Raw genomic sequence first — 19,651 nt, forward strand, 5'->3', positions numbered from 1 at the left:
GGGTTAACTCCGACCCCTGGTGATTTAGTCAGAGCATCAGAATTATAGATAATCGGAGATTCACACAATGGTAAGGAGCATGTAGTCATCTAGGAGATATTTGATGTCGACTATTGAAATCAATGCGCAGGAGACAAATTCCACAAATTGTTACCTACTGCAGCCCCATCATGGGAGAGGGGGAGGGTGGCTTCGTGCGGCTGTGAAGGGTGTATGCTTACTAGAAACGAAGACGATGTCTCTCGAATTCTCAGTGAAAATGAACAGCCTCCAAGTATCACAACTCACCACAAGCTCCCGCACTCTTGCAAGGCTGGTCAACTCCCGTACGCTACGACAACCACAGGTAGCACAAACCGGTGCGGCTTTGACACGCTCTGTTACGGACATGTAGCATTCAAAAATTGAAGAGCATAATGACACAGCGTAGTACTCGACCTCATGGAATGTATCGGTGGACGCGCGAACGCTAATGTAGGTCCAAGCCAGCACCGATTCGTTGTCTGCATGAGCTTCCGGACCTTCAGTATTTAAATGAGCATTTTGCAGGTTGAATGTATGAAAATCGGCCAAGAGACGATCCTAGGCAGGATGCAGTGGCTGATGCCATGGACCGCAGTATTGCATCAGTGGACTCCCCGCTGCGGATGATTTTGGACAACAATCGAGTGCCTATTTAGCCGACTAGATATACGCGCCGCTCGCGCGTGTCCGGAACACTCGTATGGTGTCGCCGTGGCTGCTGTTGTACTGACGGCGAACAAGCCAGCACAGAATAAGTGCAAGAATGCAGGAATGCACATACATTGCGTAGAAGAGTCAGGGCTAATGGTGAATCCGTAGTATAGACTAGTCGCCATCGTCAGGTCCTATGGGTCGCCTCACGCAATCATTGACCTGTGCTCTGGGATAATCGGTATGTGTTTTTGACGTCTGCTCATGTATCGACAAACGATGACTTGGCTGGCATCAGGTGAGACGCGACAAGCCACGAGCACCTAGCACCACGGAGAAACAAATCAACGGCTCTTACCTGACAATCAGATTCACAGCGATCGGAGTCTAGGAGATGAGTGCAGAGCGATACAGTTGCAATGAAGACACGCGGGTGGACATATGTAGCAAGACGAGGCTGAACATGTCCTGTGGCGCTCTGATATACGTACAGCCGAACAGGAGAGAACAGGAAATCTAACAGGCTTGAGAGATTGAATAACAGACGTGAGTTAAGAGAAGTGTGATTGTCAGTACCTACGTGCAGTAATCGAACTTAAACACACCGAGAGGGGCTATAGTAGGCGTTCATCCTAGGTCCTACAAATGATATCTGTTGTGGTAACCCGGTATTAGCAGCCTCTATATACTTGTGAGTCGTTGGGATACTGACTCGTAGGCGACAGTAGGTCTCCAGTGGGCAGCGTGAGCTCGAAGTCTCTAACGAGTGACATACTTGATTGACATTCGGAAATTGGACCGGCTCTGCGAAAACCGCTTTTGGTGGCGTTCGCCCTCACCATGAGGAAACTACGCAAACACCATAACCAAAATGCTAAATGAGAAAAATCCGTGAATTCAACCTCTCGTTGCAGCTGAAAGCAAGATAGCAAAACGTACATTTATCAAGCTGTCCTTCTACTCGCGAAGCAAAAATTCTCCAGGCCGATAAATGTCCAAGTCACGCTTGAAGTTCGTGCCACTACTCAGTCACTCAGGCTCTAGCGTAGAAACCGAAATGACAGCAATAGTGAACTCCCAGTATCATAATCTTCCCGCCAGTCTTGCCTTGAAACTCATGACCCAAACGCGCGACGGTGGTCTGAGTAACGAGCGCTTGAGCGCTGGACGACGTGTGAGACCGTTTAAGGCGAGTCTACATTTTGATGTGATAGGCCTTGGGCGGCGATCGCAAAGTCTGGCGCTCACGCGTCAAGTCATGGCGATGTCACAATTATTGGCTCAGGCGATGGTAAACATCCGGTATTCCACGAACATCAGCAAAGAACAAAATGCGGTACAATTATAATATAATCCAATATGGTGCGTTATCTGGGTAGATAAGCTCAGGTTTGAGCCAAGTTGGAGTTCACCGGAGACCACCGTCTGCATATCTGTGCTGACAAACACACACCGGGATTATAATAGGTTGACCAGTGCCACCTTGACAGATATTGTTTCGCGCGTTTTAGTGATGAAAGCATTGCGTACGTACTTATCGATTATTGGCCGAATTCAGATGCAAATCGTTACAAGCAGGGAGGAGTCCCGCTCAAGATACCACATCGAGCATCGAGAGCCTGACTACTAATTGCCGCTATCAAGAGTGCAGGTATACTTCGTAGAGAGCTTGCAGACAAACGGTGCTACCACTTCAAGCCTCAGGCCTTCGCGCCAGTAAAGATTCCCACCTTGAGCGGCATCTGTGGGACCTTTCCTTCCTTGTCTACGGAAGGGTAGCTGATCCCGGCAGCAACCCATTGGATGGGCTTGTCCGACAGGCTGAACGTGAAACTAGTCAGCAAACCAGATAGCACCACCTCTGCGTGGGGTGTCAGTTTTGACTGTGTCAGAAATATGGCTCGTAACGCACTCATCTCCATCTCGGAGAACTTGAATCCACTGAGGAACAACAAGTGAGAACAGGTCGATGCTGCGGTCACTAATGTAAAGGCTTACATGCAAGCTCTCTTGCCACCTATGAAAGTCATCCTGCAGGTGACGTCTATCAAAGTCTTGCACACCAAGACGACTGTTCTACGTACAAGTTGGAGTAGACACCGGGAACGGTAGTCTTTGTGACGGTATCAGGCAACGGGGAGAGCCAGCGCTCAGGCTTCCATTCGTCAGCATCCTCACCCCATATTGCTTTTCTAGTGTTACAGCCCAAGATTCCGATCATGACCGTGGTCCCCTTTGAAATGGAAATCTCCTGGATAAGTCTTCCATCAATCCCAACGACCGGCTCATGCAGCGGTAGCACAGTATCCTGACGTGCACTTCGCACGATCGCCCAAGATCAGTCAAGGCAAGTCAGTGATGATTAAGAAAAGTACTCACTTACGGATCAATGCTCGGACCGGAGGATACCTTTGAAAATCGAGAATGGTGACAATAAAGAGCGACGACATAACTCACAATCGCAGCGTTTCCCGGCAAACGCTATCAAGGAGAGATAATTGATCGAGCTCGTCGTAGGATAAGCTGCCTCCCGCACCGGCCTCGAGAAGCTCCGCGCGCAACTTATCCTGAACATCTGGGCGCTCAGCCAAGCACTGCAAGATGCGAGCCAGTGCGTTCGACGTCGTGTCTGTGGCAGCAAATACAAAGGTCCTTTATGGTGCTTAATGTTTTAGCTCTCTTAGATCAAATGATGCAGGACTCACGACATCTGAGCTATTAGCTCATCTTCCGTCAGTCGGTCGTCGGCCGACGTCGTAGTATTTGAGTTCACTTAATGGATGTGAGCGGCGCACAGTAAAATTAGCAAGAAAATCTTACTAAGAATGCTCATGATATCTTTTCCTTCTCCCAATTGTTGCAAGACAGCTTCATCTCCTTCGCGAAGGGCCGCTTTCTTTCCTTCGTAGATCTCACGAGACCGACGGTCCATCGTGTCGACAGTATTCCTGACAGCCTGAACCTCCTGATGTGGAATGCGATCGACTATGCTTTGCCAGAAATTCGCTGGTCCTAATCTTACGATAAACGGGAGAATTAACCGTACCATGGGTAGTATTCTCCCCAAATTTGGCCTATCATCTCAAATCAGCATTTGCTGACTTCTGCGGGTAAGAAGCAGAAACAGACGCTATGCTCTTCAGAGCATCACCATAATCATTCTTCACGTCTTCCACAAGCGGGTCGAACGAATATCCAAGACCGCCTTGTCCGATCAGCTCCAGGGCGGTACGACTCATCCAGTCCAACATGTCAATCTCTTGAGGGCCACTAGCCACCTGTCTCTCGATAGCCACTCGAAGCTACTATTTATTAGCTTATTTCAGCACACTCGAGACATAGCACAGATACCTTATGCACAACCTCATAAAACATCGGCAGCATGTAACGCATATGTTTGATCGAGAATGCCGGGTTGAGTAACTTCCGTTGTTTACGATGTTTCTCCCCTGCACCTATAGTAAGTTTCGAAGGTGAGCGACTGCTTCTAGAATTACCTTGCATGCTCAGTAATCCGGGACCGAGCAGCATGTGCCGGGTTCTGGATCATCATTAGTGCCACGGAATAGATCTGATGCAACATGATACTTGCGACTGCGTTGCCTTAGAATTCTCGAATATATACTCCTCCTTCACGACAATCGTGTGTAAGGCCTTTGGATCAGACACGTACAAAATGGGGCTCTGATGGTTTGGGATCGGACGTAATAAGTCACATGAAGACGTATAGCTGAAACACGCATACATTGAAACGGCCATGAAGCTTTGTTACGGGTCCGTAGTCCTGAGCAACATGACGCTGGAATTCCGAACCATGCAGAGCAAAGTACTGGCTCAGGTTGCCTGATAAATGTGGTATGAACGCATGACCCAGTTGTTACTTCTTCGTATACGCACCAACCCACAACGAGGACGAGGGAGGTCCAGGGATATTGTTGAGCGTAGACCGAGCCCTGCGCCCGTGCACGTAATTTATCAGAAGGAAAACCGCGCCGACTAGAAGAAGTGATGTCCAGAGAGACGTGTAGAACATGAGGACTTGAGCAGACAACGCTGCAAGGAGAAAGACAAGCAAGATAGGGGGCCAAGAGGTGGGAGAATCGAAGACAATCACCAGAAATGGAGACGAGAGGCAACAGGGGGAGGCGATCCTCGCAAGGTGGACTGGTGTCTTGCTAGTAGTTTGTGGCGTGCAAGTAGTATGGAGACGGGCCTAGACACTCGTGAGGGATGCACTTGCTTTATATTCGGCTCCTCAGCGCTCTCCTCGTAACTAAAATGCCTGCTGTCACGGAAGAGATTCGGCACAGACTCTCCATTTCAAAAGTGACCGAAACATAAAATGAGTCAAATCCACTGCGGCCATGGAGACGCGTATACATGACGGAATTCTCGAGGTGGGAGTAGAACTTTGTATTCAGTTTGGGCACACTGCTCTCGTCCACCAGCAAAGCGCGCTGGGCTAGGTTTACGCAGGTAGAGATTAACAAATAGTCCCAAATAGGACATACCTTTTCCTGCCTAGACCAAACCAGATCGAGTAGTGCCTGCCAGTGCCCGATCATACGCTGGGCGACATGTGTGCATGTCGGTAGGCTAAGGAAAAGTCGGATAAAACCACGGACGGCATTACTTTAGTTTTGAATTCGTCTTACCTGTATGGAACTTCTAGTAATAGATAGACAAATTGATTCCTTTCTGTTACGAGTAGGTATCTCTATCTGCAGTGGCAGACAGGTATAATCATAAATTATGCAATGCTGTGAGAGAGGATTGAGCGCGGGATCGGCTGTCGCCTTTCTCGAGCCAGGAGCCTCTCGCGATGCTCTCCCGGGATCGAGCAATGACTCGAAACTGCCGCAGCGATGACGACGGCGTCCTATTGACGTACGTCACCTGCCCCCCACAGGTGCGGGAGGCTCGCCGTCTCGTGCGCAATTCCTACGTCTCGTCCGTTTGAAACATCTCTGAAACGGGTCCGGCACTGATAGAGTCAACTTAGAAGTACAGACGGAATGAGAGAAAGAGACCAGACAGGAGTGCAAGAGATAGAGAAACTACAACGCAGAGAGCAAAGAAAGGAAAGAGACTGAGACGGAGAGACCTTGATGACACGAGTTGCGTGAGATCCCACGAAAGGTGTAGCGTGTTAGAATTCCCCGTTACAACGGTTCATTTCGGAAGGGCGGTGCAAGAGCTTCTCGCACAGTATATGAAGCTTTAGCAATTCAACTGAGAGTGTGATGGCGGTTTAGGCGGACTTCTTAATACACGAGTGCACATAGTCAAGTACATACGCTAACTGACTGGTATCCACCCAAAGGAGACCGCGAGGGAGAACATACGTCTTTCGATCTCCTATGTCTATACAGGTACTCGGGGAATCAGTGGGGCATGACACTTACGCATATGAGTTACGAGCGGAATGCACGTTATGTGAGCAAACTCAAATCGCTGGAAGCTCCCTTAATTTATGACCCTCGCTCGGCCTAGATGCGTTTATATACACGGGCCCCAGTCTAGTACCCAGGCGTGTCTTCAACAGGCTGTCCTTCAGGGGCGCATGTCAATGCGCCTGTGCTAGTGCCAGTATAATGGACAACAGGTTTCGGTTAGTGTCGGTTCTAAAAGGACCTTCGTAAGAGCATTCTGCTGTGATGCCGCGATCCTTGTGTTGCGCTGAAGCTTTACTGCATATGAGATGTTTATATAAACAAGATAAGTAAGAGACTTCGGCATACGAGGATGGAGAGCAGAGTAAGCAAAACCAAAACAGGGGCAAGGGTGTAGACTACAATCAAGAGAGTCTGACAACAATCCAACAATTACGCCTTTGCGCCTTCATACAACCGAACTTTCAGCGGCAACTGAGGTTTGTTGTCTATCCTCCCCAACGTGGGATAGCGTACAGCAGCAGCGTTCCAAACAATGGGTTTGTCTGTCAACTCGAAGGTGAAGTTGGCAAGCAAAACAGATAGGACAACCTCTGTAAACACCAGTTGAATGACTGTGGTCACATTACGACAGGAGTTGAAGTCTACTTACTCATCTCCATTTCAGAGAATTTGAAGCCACTATGGGATTTGTAAGCATGAGTTCTTGCAGCTCGTTAAGTGTTGGACATACATGCACGCTCTCCTGCCACCAACAAACGTCATCCTGGGAAACAAGGTCAGCGCCTCTTATGAAAGTGTAAGCTGACACCCACAAGTTGGCATAGACACCAGGAATGGTGCTCTTTATAACTTTCTCCGGGAGGGGGGCGAGCCACCTCTCAGGTTTCCATTCATGCGCATCTTCGCCCCAAAGTTCTTTTCTCGCATTGCAGCCCAGGATTCCGATAATGACCTCCGTTCCCTTAACAACAGGAATATCACTGATCAAGCTACCGTCGACCCCCACAATGGGTTCTGCCAACGGGAGAATCGTGTCACGACTTGCGCTGGGCGCACAAACGGCTTTAGTGTTTGAATCAATCAGAGCTGGAACACTACTCACACGCGTGTGGAGAATACAGCAGGAGGATTACTAAAGAAAATGTCTCATCATCCACGCAGGCGATTGACAGTCAGTAGATTAGACCAGCTTACAGTCGCAATGTCTCGCGGCACACGCTATCAAGTAGGGGAAGCTGGTCAAGTTCATCGTACACTAATGATTCTCCTGCATGCGCATCTAGCACTTCAGCACGCAACTTCTCCTGGACATCAGGGTGTTCTGCCAATATTTCTATGATACGGGCTAACGTGTTCGATGTCGTGTCCGTTGCGGCAAGAACAAGGGTGCTGCATGACGAAGTCAACAATAATACATTGAAGAAGGAATATAACAGGACACCCACGACATCTGGGCAATGATCTGGTCCTCGGGCAATCCTTCAGCCTCAGAGGATGAGGCATTCGCTCGCACTGTTAGAGTATTGGCACGGTAAGAATATAATCTAGCCAACTCACGCACTTAGAATACTGATGATATCCTTGCCTTCTCCCACCTGCTGCAAGACGGCCTCTTCACCCTGAAGAAGAGCAGCTTTCTTCTTTTCGAATATAGCTCGCGATTGTGATTCCATGGTATCAACGATAGACTTGAATCTCTGAACATCTCCGTCTGGCACGAAGTTGAGTACAAAGCGCCTAAAGGCGGCGGGCCCTACTCTCATGAGGTAAGGAACCATGAGCCGCAGTATGGGGACCTGCACCAGGTTCGGGCTATACAATGAATGTCGCCATCAGCATCAAACGACTTCGTAGAGAATGTACGTACATCAAATTTTTAAGCGCATGGCCATATTCATTATGAGCATCCTCGACAAGGGGATCGAAGGAGTATCCAAGGCCCCCCTGGCCTATCAATTCAAGTGCAGTACGGCCCATCCAATTCAGCATGTCAATCTCCTCGGTCCCTCCAGCAACTTGCTTCCTCAGTCCATCTCGAAGCTGTTGTATTAGTGAGTGTCAGCTTCAACACCAGCGCCAATACCATGAGCTACCTGGTGTGCCACGTTGTAGAAGATCGGGACAATATGACGCATATGATTGATAGAGAATGCCGGGCTGAGTAGCTTGCGCTGCTTGCGGTGTGTCTCGCCTGCCATATTTTGTCTCAGTGCAATGCTTGCTACTAATATAAAAACTCTTACCTAAAGTCGCTAGTAATCCGTGTCCAAATAGTAAATAGTTCATCCTGAGGTGACAGTCAGTGACGCATGCATAGCCAAACCTCTATAATCATACGAAATGAACGCATCGGACTCCGGAAACGACGATTCATCCTTGATTATGATCGTGTACAGCGCCTTGGGGTCAGAGACATACAACATTGGTCGCTGTGTATGTAGTTAGTTGGATGTGATAGATGCATACTCTGAGCACAAACTTACACCGAACATACCATATAATTTGGCGACTGCAGGATAGTTAAATGCCAAGTGGCTCTGAAAATCTGTGCTGTCGCGAGAGAAAAACTGCGCGATGCTGCCTACATCATACGGTGAGTGGTTGGAAGGTTTATTGTCAAGTCGATAGCATGCCTGTTAGAAATGACGCAGGAGCGGGACCAGAGACGTTTTGGAAGGCATTCCTAGTCTTCCGAATCCCCAGGTACTGCCATGCGAAAATGATAGAACTGAGGACGAGAAGTGAACTCCACAACTCCATGAATGTCATGGTGATGGATGCCAGTGAGTCTGGAATGTTGAACAAGACACGACCAGAGTCTAGTCAGTTGTGAGATTCTGATAGCGTCGGTTTTATAGGAACCTGAACCAAACATAGTCGCCCGTAGACAAATGACGACAATTGAATCCTCGGCACAACCATTCAAAACTGAAGTGGGGTGTACTATCCATTTCTGGCCAGCCACAGGCCTCGGATTGCCTGGCCTACATATGCCCAGAATACATTACAGTATACAAGGCTGACCTAGTGGGCAGGTGAGTGAAGTTGGCTGATAGAAGAAAACATAACACACTTAATTCTTACAATTTCTTCACGAAAGTCTCCCAGGACGTACTTCGAATCAGCTTCGCGGAGTAGTGGATGAGATTGCTCCCGATGCTAAGGACGATTTGTTAGGCGCCACAAACACAATTCGGCCAAATAGAACATTGTCACTGCAGGAAATGGATTCGATCGATTTCTGACTGCCCCTTCATGACCAATCATCAAAATCAGAGGCTCATTATACCAACTCACCCATAACTTTGACACATTGCATTTTTTCTCGGATGATCACCACTAGACACTGCGATGTCTATCCTCTGCGGCTGGGAGATTTTGCTTTTGAGGTGTACTGCCAAGAAAAGACACTTGACCCCGTGCCATAACCGTCGCACGTCTTAGCTCCCAAGTCATATATTCGGTGGTAGTGCTTACAGAGCGTTTGATAACGCATGCTTCAGAAGCCTACCATCAGTGACGGTAGAATGTTCTGATTTGATAGACAGATTCTGGCTCCCCTCAATGTTCCAGGTGGGTCAATCAGTATAGCAGAAGTGAGGCTTGGAGTATATCAGATACCTTGCCTGGATAGTTTTAGTGGCGGACAATGAAACTACCGGGTGGTATCGTCTCCAGGCGATGCGATCATGCGTGGTGCAATTTGATAGACCACCCCTCTGTTGACGCCGCAAATTGCACAGGACTCAACAATGTTTTGGGGGGGAAAGACCACACTCAAGGCTGCGGAAAGCATATATCGAATGCAGTCAAAAAGTTCCGTAAGCTGCACATTTTGTAAGTTGATGTGTACGCATAACCCTGGCGTCGAAACTCACATAGCACTGCGCAAACAAGCGACACGTAGTATAATTACGCCTATGACGAATTTTATGCTAAAGCGTTGGAATTCACAGAAATGTGTGGAATCCCGACTCAACCAGGAGCAACTAGTATCAATAACGTGACGGATTCCAACCAGGCAAGAATAATAGTCGAAGGTGGTGAGCCATTTAGACGCCCGCAGCAACATGATCACGAGCGTCACGTACATCGTACCTGCAACAGCAAACCCGCCCACAGTGCGCAGTGTGCATGCGCACCGACTCGGAGTAGCACCTTAATTCAAGTTAAGTATGACTTTGTATCATCTCAGAGTAGCGCGCTACGGCATACATATTCGTCTTCAGCATCTGGTGATATACGTTATCTAGGTTCAAGTTATTACAAATTCCGCTCCCGAGACTCGGGGTGCCTCGCAGCAGCACATGGTACCTATGCGATCCGACAAAGCTCCAGTCGCACAGCAAATCGATATGCAGCTCAATATTTAGCTCCTGTACACTCCTCTAGGCTCCCAGCACCCTTCGTAACGGCAACTCCGCGAATCGAAACGATGGCACAAGCGCACGTGTTTCCCGACCCGAGGATGGATGGAATACCGTTCGACGTGGGCTGGCGCACAGCGATGAGGAGTTTGTGCTGCTCATCAGACAGTACGAGATGATAGCTGGTTTCTTACCGAGTCAAGCGGCAGAATTGCGCTACATGGACCCAGAAAGTCGTAATTGATTCTAGCGACAGACCTGGTGCTGACGGTTCAGGGCAAGCTCCAACTTGAAGTTTCCGAAAAGCTCAGACGCTTGCGAGAACTCGGACACAACAGACTTGAATATGCATATGACAGCGTCGATAGCACAAGATTGAGAAGGAAGGACAATACCAAAAGCTCGGGATCGTAGCATAAATACGACCGTAATTACCATGATGCTTTCACGCCCTCATACAACCGCACTTTCAGCGGCATCTGGGGCTTGTTGCTTACAGTACCCACCGTGGGATAGCGCAAGCCTCCAGCATTCCACACGATAGGCTTGTCCGTCGGCTCGAATGTAAAGTTTGAGAGCAACACCGATAGGACAACCTCTGTAAGTACGTGAGTGGTGTTACTTCAGTAGATATATAATAGGAATCAGAGTGTACTCACTCATCTCCATCTCAGAAAACTTGAAGCCGCTGTGTTAATCCGTGAGCTTGAGCAATTCAGAGCTGAACAATGAAAGACGTACATGCACGCTTTCTTGCCACCAATGAATGTCATCCTGCAAGATAAGGTTAGCACTTGTCAAGAAAACACAAGCTGGCACTCACAAGTTGGCATAGACACCAGGAATGTTCGCCTTTGTGATTGTCTCCGGGAGGGGGGCGAGCCACCTCTCAGGCTTCCATTCATGCGCATCTTCCCCCCAAAGTTTCTTGCTCGCGTTGCAGCCCAGGACTCCCATGATGATCTCTGTTCCCTTGACTATGGGGATCTCACTTATCAAGCTGCCGTCGACACCCACAATTGGCTCGGACAGTGGGAGAACCGTGTCTCGGTTTGCGCTGGCCCATCGAGATACTTGAGTATTGGAACCATTTATGACAAGACCTACTCACACGCGCAGAGGGTACTGGAGAGGCGCATCCCTAGAGAAAACTCCTGTCAGCAAGGAATGCGGATAAGGCTAACGCAGCTTACAATCGCAATGTCTCGCGGCACACGCTATCGAGTAGGGGAAGTTGGTCGAGTTCATCATATGATAGGGATTCCCCAGCATGCGCATCTAGAACTTCAGCACGTAATTTATCTTGCACGTCAGGACGCTCTGCGAGTATGTGTAAGATACGGGCCAACGTGTTCGATGTCGTATCTGTCGCAGCAAAGACGAGGGTTCTATATGACAACGTGAGTGATCATACATGCACAGAAGAAACACAACGCGGCACCCACGACATCTGGGCAATGATTTCTTCATCGGATAATCCGTCTGCCTCAGAGGTGGAAGCATTTGCTCGCACTGCCAGGATATCAGCCCGGCTAGGGGTATGTATACCGGAAATTGGACGCACTCAGAATGCTCATGATGTCCTTGCCCCCTCCTATTTGCTGCAAGATAGCTTCCTCGCCGTGAAGGAGAGCAGCTTTCTTCTTCTCGAAGAGCGCATGCGCCTGCGAATCCATGATATCAACGGTGCGCTTTATGCTCTGCACATTGTCATTTGGCACCAGGTCGACTATGAAGCGCCTGAACCGGGCGGGTCCTAGTCTGATGAGGTAAGGAATCATGAACCGCACGACAGAAACTTTGATCAGGTTCGGGCTATACAATGAATGATACGATCGGTATTGAACAACTTGAATCATAGAGAGAACACGTACACCAATGTCTTCATAACCTGCCCATACTCGTTGGGCGCGTCCTCGATAAGGGGATCGAAGGAATATCCAAGGCCGCCTTGGCCGATCAATTCAAGTGCTGCACGACTCATCCAGTCTAGCATATCAATTGCCTCAGTTCCGCCTGTAACTTGCTTCTTGACGCCGTCGCGAAGCTGTTCTCTGTGTGTTAGCTTCGAAACCGGGATTACGACTTTGAGGTACCTTGTGCACCACGTTATAAAAGATCGGTATAATATGACGCATGTGGTTGATGGAAAACGCTGGGTTGAGTAGTTTGCGTTGCTTACGGTGTGTATCACCTGCAAGAAATATTGTTTCATCATCAGTATGAACGCTCGCTACCAACTCGAAAATGTTCTGACCCAAAGTCGCTAGTAATCCACGGCCGAACATCAAGTAATTAAACCTGGAGTGATACTAAGTTGTTTATCTGTAGCCAAAATCCTGTGATCGTACGATATATCCAGCCCTGGAAATGAAGGTTCGTCCTTGATCAAGATCGTGTGTAATGCCTTGGGATCAGAGACATATAGCATGGGCCGCTGTGTGCATAATTGTTCAGATATGATATGTATCCTTCGAGAACGTACTTACACCCAATATGTTATATAACTTGGCGACGGGAGGATACTCAAATGCAAGATGTCGCTGGAAACTTGTACCTTCGCGAGCAAACATTTGGGAAATGTTGCCTACAGCATATTGTCAGTAATCATATGATCTGCATTTCGGAATGATAAGTAGCATGCCTTTCAGAAATGATGGAGGAGAGGGCCCAGGGATGTTTTGTAAGGCATTTCTAATCTTTTGTGTCTCCAGATATTGCCATGCGAAGGCAACAGTACTGAGAACGAGAAGTGTACTCCAAAGCTCTATAAGAGCCATGATGATAGGTACCCGTTAAGTGTATACCTTGAGTGGTGAACTTTGATCTGCAGACTGCTGGGGTCCAGTAAACTGAAGAAAGCAGACCTCGATAACTTCGACTTTATATGATCCGGGGGCAGCTGTAAGAACCTACGTAGCTGACGACCGTGGACATGCAATGACAATCCCGGGCCCGAGATGCTACGGCACACGAGTCAGTTGCCTAGAATGCTATGAGTCCATCAAAATATGCTCACCGCATCGTGTGCATCCGGCGCATGTAGTCATTCACCATCTTACCGCCCTCAAGTTTATGACCCCGCTCCTCAAAGCTTCGAAACATTCACACTAGCTTGTGTTTCTTTTTTTTTACTTGTTCGTTCGCGTTGCTGCTTTCACGAACGCTGCTAGGCATTTCCATGCTTATTTTCTGCAGCCGGGAAATGTCGTCTCTTAGGAACAATCCGAAGGGGGCACTCAAGCCGTGGAGCTATTGCACGTCATGCTATGATCACAAACACGGAGGAGTCAGTACCCATAGCATCGGTGCCGAATCATTGCGAGACGACTCGGAGTCACTGACTTTCGTGGGGCAATTGGCGGCAAAGTGGGATCCGTTGGACTGAATATGAGATACCTCACCTAGCAGTTCAAAAGCATACCTGGATCAGTTATTTCCCTGAATGGCGGAAAGCTCGAGTCGCAGCGAGGAATATAAAATAAATACTAGTCTGAGCATATACTAAACAGTAGGCGCCCACGGATAATCTAGTGTCCAAGCTGACGCGCTGACATGTACATCGCATGCGTACGGCATCGAGGCGGCCAGGCAATAGACGGACTCGGAAAACACCGAACAACCTTCCGATATCGGACGCTAACACTGTAACAGTACGGATAGCAGAAAGAAGATCGTCGTTGCGCCCGTGAACGATGGCGCAAGTCGATAGATTGTCCGGGAGCGCAGCTTCAAGTCGGCCTCACTCGATACAAGTCCCATAAAATATCATCTACCACGGGCTGTCAGTTATCATGATGCACCCTCAAGATATACTGCATCCAATTCTCATCACAAGCCAATCAGTTTTCTCATCTGTAGGCATCTGCGGGGTATAATGAGGCAGAACAAGCTTGTCCCAAAGCATTCTAGCTGGAGAAGTGGCATGACCAGTGCCTCCGCGGCCGATACGTTGAATCGGCGAGTTCTCATAGCGAGGAAATGATTCATGGACCCGCCACATAGAAACCATTGTTCTCGAATTATCGTCTCCACGCATATAGATATTGATGACTTGCAAGTACAATGGATCAGCCCTGTCATCCTGTAATTTGGCGCATATGGCTGATCCATATGATGAGATTTTCGGCACGAAGCGGTAAGCATGGCTCGCGCGAGAGATGGGAGTACTGAGGGCCAGGGATAGGTTCGGGCTACTGTCGGGTAGCTAGCATGCATTCCCTGCGTCTGAATATGTAATGTGATAGTCCCTGTGAGTGATTGAACTGTCAACATTGTTTGAATGGCAGAGAGCAGCAGCAATGTCGATAGCATCAAAGCAGGCCAATACTGAAGAGTCTGAAATGTAGCATACATCTGAGCACAATCATGTTTTTGCGCCTTCGTACAACCTCACTTTCAGCGGCATCTGAGGCCTGTTACTTACGGTGCCCACGGTAGGATAGCGTATGCCACCCGCATTCCACACGATGGGCTTGTCCGTCAATTCAAAGGTGAAGTTGGCAAGCAACACCGACAAGACAACTTCTGCGAGGGTAAATTGGGCATGTGTCACTGCAGCCGATCTGCGACAGTCGTCCACTTACTCATTTCCATCTCCGAGAATTTGAAGCCGCTGTAGTAAACAGCGGGGTTGAGTCTCTGCAGAAGCCTAGTGTTAGAAAGTGAACGACGCACATGCACGCTCTCTTTCCCCCAACGAAAGTCATCCTAGACAGTAATATTAGCGACTCTCGTGCAAAACTTGAATTAATGCCCACGAATTGGCATAGACACCAGGAATGGAACTCTTGGTGACCTTTCCTGGAAGAGGGGTGAGCCACCTCTCAGGCTTCCATTCATGCGCGTCTTCGCCCCAGAGTTCTTTGCTCGCGTTCCAGCCCAGAATTCCGATCATAACTTCAGTTCCCTTAACGATAGGAATTTCTCTTATCAGGCTGCCGTCGATTCCGACGAGGGGCTCGGCCAGCGGGATGATTGTGTCCCTGTTTGCACTGCGTCATGAGGAGCTTTAATATTGCTATCAACTAGGGTCAGAGCTACTCACACCCGTGAAGGGACTGGAATAGGTGGATCTCTAGAGCAAATGTCCTGTCAGCGAGGTTGCTGATGAGTAGTATATCAGACCGGCTCACAGACGCAATGTCTCTCGACACACGCCATCAAGTAAGGAGAGCTTGTCGAGTTCATCATATGATAACAATTCTCCCGCATGCGCATCTAGTACCTCAGCCCGCAACTTATCCTGCACGTCAGGACGCTCTGCTAATATATGTAAGATACGGGCCAACGTGTTTGATGTTGTGTCCGTCGCAGCAAAGACAAAGGTTCTGCATGACCAAGTGGGCAATCATAAATCGGGGAGCTACAAGAGGATACCCACGACATCTGAGCGATGATTTCGTCTTCGGATAATTTGTCCGCCTCGGAAGTGGAAGCATTCGCTCGCACTGCGATAACATCAGCGCGACCAAAATATTCCTGTAAGTTACACGCACTTAGAATGCTGATGATATCTTTGCCTTCTCCCATCTGCTGTAAGATGGCCTCTTCGCCCTGGAGAAAAACAGCTTTTTTCTTCTCGAATATCGCACGTGACTGGGAGTCCATGGTATCAACAATGTGCTTGACTCTCTGCACATCGCTGTTCGGCACGAGGTTGAGGATGAAGCGCCTGAAGGAGGCGGGCCCTGCTCTGATGAGGTAGGGAGCCATGAGTCGCGTCGTGGGTATTTTAATTAGGTTCGGCCTAAATTATAAACGATATGATGAGTACTATCCGTGCCGTATAACTTGCAAAAAAAAAAGCACGCACATCAGTGTTTTAATAGCTTGACCATATTCGCTGAGCGCGTCCTCAATAAGGGGATCGAAGGAGTATCCAAGGCCACCCTGACCTATCAATTCAAGTGCCGTACGCCCCATCCAGTCAAGCATATTGATTTCCTCGGCTTCTCTGCTAATTTGCTTCTTGATTCCGTCTCGCAGCTGTTGCCCCTATGTCAGCTTTGAAGCAAGAACCAGGACTATGAGTTACCTTGTACACGACATTGTAGAAGATCGGTATAATGTGGCGCATATGATTGATAGAGAATGCTGGATTGAGTAGCTTACGCTGCTTGCGGTGTGTGTCACCTGTCAGTCAATTCATCTCAGTATACATGCCAGCTATTTACTTGAACATGCTAACCCAAAGTCGCTAGTAATCCGCGTCCAAATAGCAAGTGATTCATTCTTAAGTGATGGTCAGCCAAGTACGAATATCGAAAACTCTATGATCATACGCAATGAAAGAATCAGGCTCCAGAAACGAGGGCTCGTCCTTGATTACAATCGTGTGCAATGCCTTTGGATCAGAGATATATAGCATGGGCCGCTATATGCGTAGTTACGTAGATGTCAAAAGTCGCTACTTTCAGCATACACTTACCCCAAACATGCTATACAGCTTTGCAACGGGAGCATAGTCAAATGCCAAGTGTCGCTGAAAGTTCGTACTTTCACGAGAGAAGAGTTGGGGGATGCTGCCTACACCAGACTCTGAGTAATCAGAAGGTTCACAATTACTAGCATACCTGTCAGAAATGATGCAGGAGTGGGACCAGATATATTTTTCAAGGCGTTCCTGACTTTCCGTATCTCCAGATACTGCCATACGAAAACGGCAGCGACGAGGACGAGAAGTGAGCTCCACAACTCTTCGAGAGTCATGCCAACAAGTATCCGTGGGTGTATAAGCCCAACGTAGTGTTATGACGAGCTGCAAAGAATTCGAGGCCTGCTAGTTGTGAGAAGTATGTGAACCAGGGCGAAATGTAGCGACTCACACATTCGACCGTCACTGGACATGCAACTTCAACAATCAAGTCCCCGGCCCCGAGGTATTATAGCACGTGAGTCAAGTGTCATAAATTCTATGTATCTAGACGGCATACCGGAGTCAGTACCCAACGTATTACAGTATCGGTGCCGAACCATGGTGGTGTAATTTAGACAAGCGATTCTGGCTGCCACCCTGCAAGTGCGTCGGGATTTTGGCGAGTGCAGCTGGACGATAATACAAGATACGCACCAAGGCTGGGTACTCATGGGAGACACGACAGATGAGTGTGTATGGGCCGCACGGTCAGTGCTCAACTCGCAAGGGCTCGCGAGGGGGCGCTCTCGGAGTATGCCGATTGCAATATTTGCGGATCGCTCCCAAGAGTCGGTCCGTGTGTTCTAGTTCAAGTTCATAGAGCTGACGTCGACCTCAAATGCTGCTCACGGCATCAACAACCTCTAACAACATATCTCCGACCAACATAGCACCAAGACATACGCCGCCGACGCCTATCTCGTTCGTCCGTCAGCTTCAGGTTCATTCGCTCTCGCTTTCCCGACTCTAGTGAACGGGGGAGACAACGGGTAAAATTTGAGCTGTGCCGGAGAAGTATTCATGTCTTGGAAGCGTGTCTGCGATGACAACGTGCGTGTCTTTGTCGTGCAACCTTCCTGGTCCTGCTGAACATATTCGTGTCGATAGTCCTGACCCTACAAATGATACAGGAACAGACTAGTGCTTCATAGTGATGGTTCCATTCAACAAACGGGTCGATACTGGCTTCCAAGCTGGCACACGCCAGATGCGCATCAGGGCTCTTGTGAGAATTTTCCAGACGAGTGTTTTGTGCCACTGTTCTCCTTGAGCCTCTTGATTCTGACATCGTATTTGAAGGATTTGACAGGGCTCTTACAGGAAACATCAACAGCAATTAGTTCAGTTTGGTCTTATAGCCTCCGCTACGGTATATGTCTGCAGCGCATACGCCGTGTCACTGCCACCCTATCTTTCTGTAAGTCTCGATGAGGAAGACAAGACAGTTTCATTTCTGGTGATGAGGCTAGTGGTTGTGCGTTCATTGTTCATCACTATGCTGCCGCGTTTTTGACATGTGGATTGCGAATGTGGATACCCGAGTGAGTAGATCTATCTAGATCTCTGAAACGAAGCTGAGAATCTCTGATATTCCATCCCATACTTTGGTTACTACTATGGCTGCATTTTAACTGGCATCGTATCAGTAAGTGAAGTCTGCGGAGACACTCCGTAGGCCCGCTCAATATGGACCTTTTGTTTAAGGGAAACTCGTACGTCTGTGAGCATGTTGGTATGGTCGCCATTGGCCACTTCCTGCCTCATTTCATCCAAGTGCTGCGAAGATACCTAATGAGATTGGAAAAATTAGTACCTGGCGGGGACAGACACTCGTACACGTCACTACGGTCGCTTGTCCAGATCTGAAGCTGAACACAGCGAACACTGCTCAGTGCTGCTTTGGACCATGCTATCATTTTTCTCGCCTTCTACTCACTACCGGTTATGCTTACTGGGAGATATAGGACTACACCGTTGCGGCGAGTGAATATGCATACAAAACAGGCCGATATAAGCTCGATTCCGCTGGTGGCGCTACCTATCCTCAATCTTGGTGGCACCGGAAGAGCGAGTGCTGAGAAGAGCGCATATAGAAGTCCAAGTCCGTTCGGAGCTGCTCCAAAGTGAAAAGGCTATCCTCTTCATCTCACGGGCTCTACTCTCTGGGTATGGCCAAGCGTCGATGAGTGTATGCATAGTAAACACACCTATCGATCTCATCTTCCGTCGAGCTTGCCATGTACAGTAAGAGTTCGGCGACGCCTCGAACTCGACGAAGGTGTCTGCTTTGGTCTCACGAGCACAAGTCTTCACTATGGAAACGCATTTCCAAACGAGTAGCCTCGTAGGCACCTCGGTCGAGTGCTGCCTATGCCTTCGTACTAGACCCTACTCTTGAATCAGTCTCCCGCACGCAATATCCCCCAGCTCTTCATCGTCTCAGCCTCACCACGCTATATCTCGTACCGGTCCAGACTCTATCCAGCTTCAGCATTGAGGATTGTTTCGTGTATAGTAGCTACCATTCGCACAAGTTAACTGACGCTGCTTCAAACTCCAGCTGCACATCTTACCTGGACTGGCAACGGGTAGATCATGCACGGCGCATGTAGAGCATCATATACCGGGGTCTTACTGGCTCGCACGTCGTCTGTAGATCATCCTCGCTCTTCTGTTAAATTGAAATTAGATCTCCTGCCCGCACATACTATGAGGAAAGCACCGCAATGTGTTCGTATGGCAATAATGTGAGATGTGTGTTCGCTGGCAGCCTGTTTCAAGAGCCTCAGTGGCTG

The 19,651-nt window shown here is 48.6% G+C and overlaps 3 protein-coding genes across 3 annotated transcripts; all 3 read right to left on the reverse strand.

Moving 5' to 3' along the window:
* Positions 1–2,375: 2,375 nt before the first annotated feature.
* On the reverse strand, positions 2,376–4,708 carry FIBRA_03050 (uncharacterized protein; the record flags this gene model as incomplete). Its single annotated transcript, XM_012324895.1, has 15 exons — positions 2,376–2,536; positions 2,588–2,616; positions 2,674–2,706; positions 2,760–2,993; positions 3,055–3,084; positions 3,133–3,327; positions 3,381–3,447; positions 3,496–3,640; positions 3,698–3,749; positions 3,805–3,977; positions 4,027–4,130; positions 4,173–4,216; positions 4,301–4,359; positions 4,421–4,518; positions 4,573–4,708. The coding sequence occupies 15 exons, from the start codon at positions 4,706–4,708 to the stop codon at positions 2,376–2,378; spliced, it is 1,560 nt and encodes a 519-aa protein (XP_012180285.1).
* Positions 4,709–6,500: 1,792 nt separating this feature from the next.
* On the reverse strand, positions 6,501–8,840 carry FIBRA_03051 (uncharacterized protein; the record flags this gene model as incomplete). Its single annotated transcript, XM_012324896.1, has 14 exons — positions 6,501–6,661; positions 6,721–6,749; positions 6,802–6,834; positions 6,884–7,117; positions 7,174–7,203; positions 7,266–7,460; positions 7,517–7,583; positions 7,633–7,883; positions 7,939–8,111; positions 8,165–8,262; positions 8,315–8,358; positions 8,409–8,500; positions 8,555–8,648; positions 8,719–8,840. The coding sequence occupies 14 exons, from the start codon at positions 8,838–8,840 to the stop codon at positions 6,501–6,503; spliced, it is 1,623 nt and encodes a 540-aa protein (XP_012180286.1).
* A 2,029-nt stretch (positions 8,841–10,869) lies between these two features.
* FIBRA_03052 (uncharacterized protein) lies at positions 10,870–17,149 on the reverse strand (the record flags this gene model as incomplete). The annotated part of the gene is made up of 26 exons (XM_012324897.1): positions 10,870–11,036; positions 11,098–11,126; positions 11,180–11,212; positions 11,262–11,495; positions 11,550–11,579; positions 11,632–11,826; positions 11,884–11,950; positions 12,003–12,253; positions 12,313–12,485; positions 12,535–12,632; positions 12,696–12,739; positions 12,790–12,875; positions 12,928–13,025; positions 15,025–15,053; positions 15,116–15,148; positions 15,199–15,432; positions 15,486–15,515; positions 15,574–15,768; positions 15,822–15,888; positions 15,937–16,187; positions 16,254–16,426; positions 16,476–16,573; positions 16,629–16,672; positions 16,723–16,814; positions 16,869–16,966; positions 17,014–17,149. The coding sequence occupies 26 exons, from the start codon at positions 17,147–17,149 to the stop codon at positions 10,870–10,872; spliced, it is 2,985 nt and encodes a 994-aa protein (XP_012180287.1).
* Between the last annotated feature and the right edge of the window lie 2,502 nt (positions 17,150–19,651).

Source organism: Fibroporia radiculosa (genome assembly GCF_000313525.1).
Source record: "Fibroporia radiculosa TFFH 294 genomic supercontigs, scaffold1557, whole genome shotgun sequence".
NCBI lineage: Eukaryota > Fungi > Basidiomycota > Agaricomycetes > Polyporales > Fibroporiaceae > Fibroporia > Fibroporia radiculosa.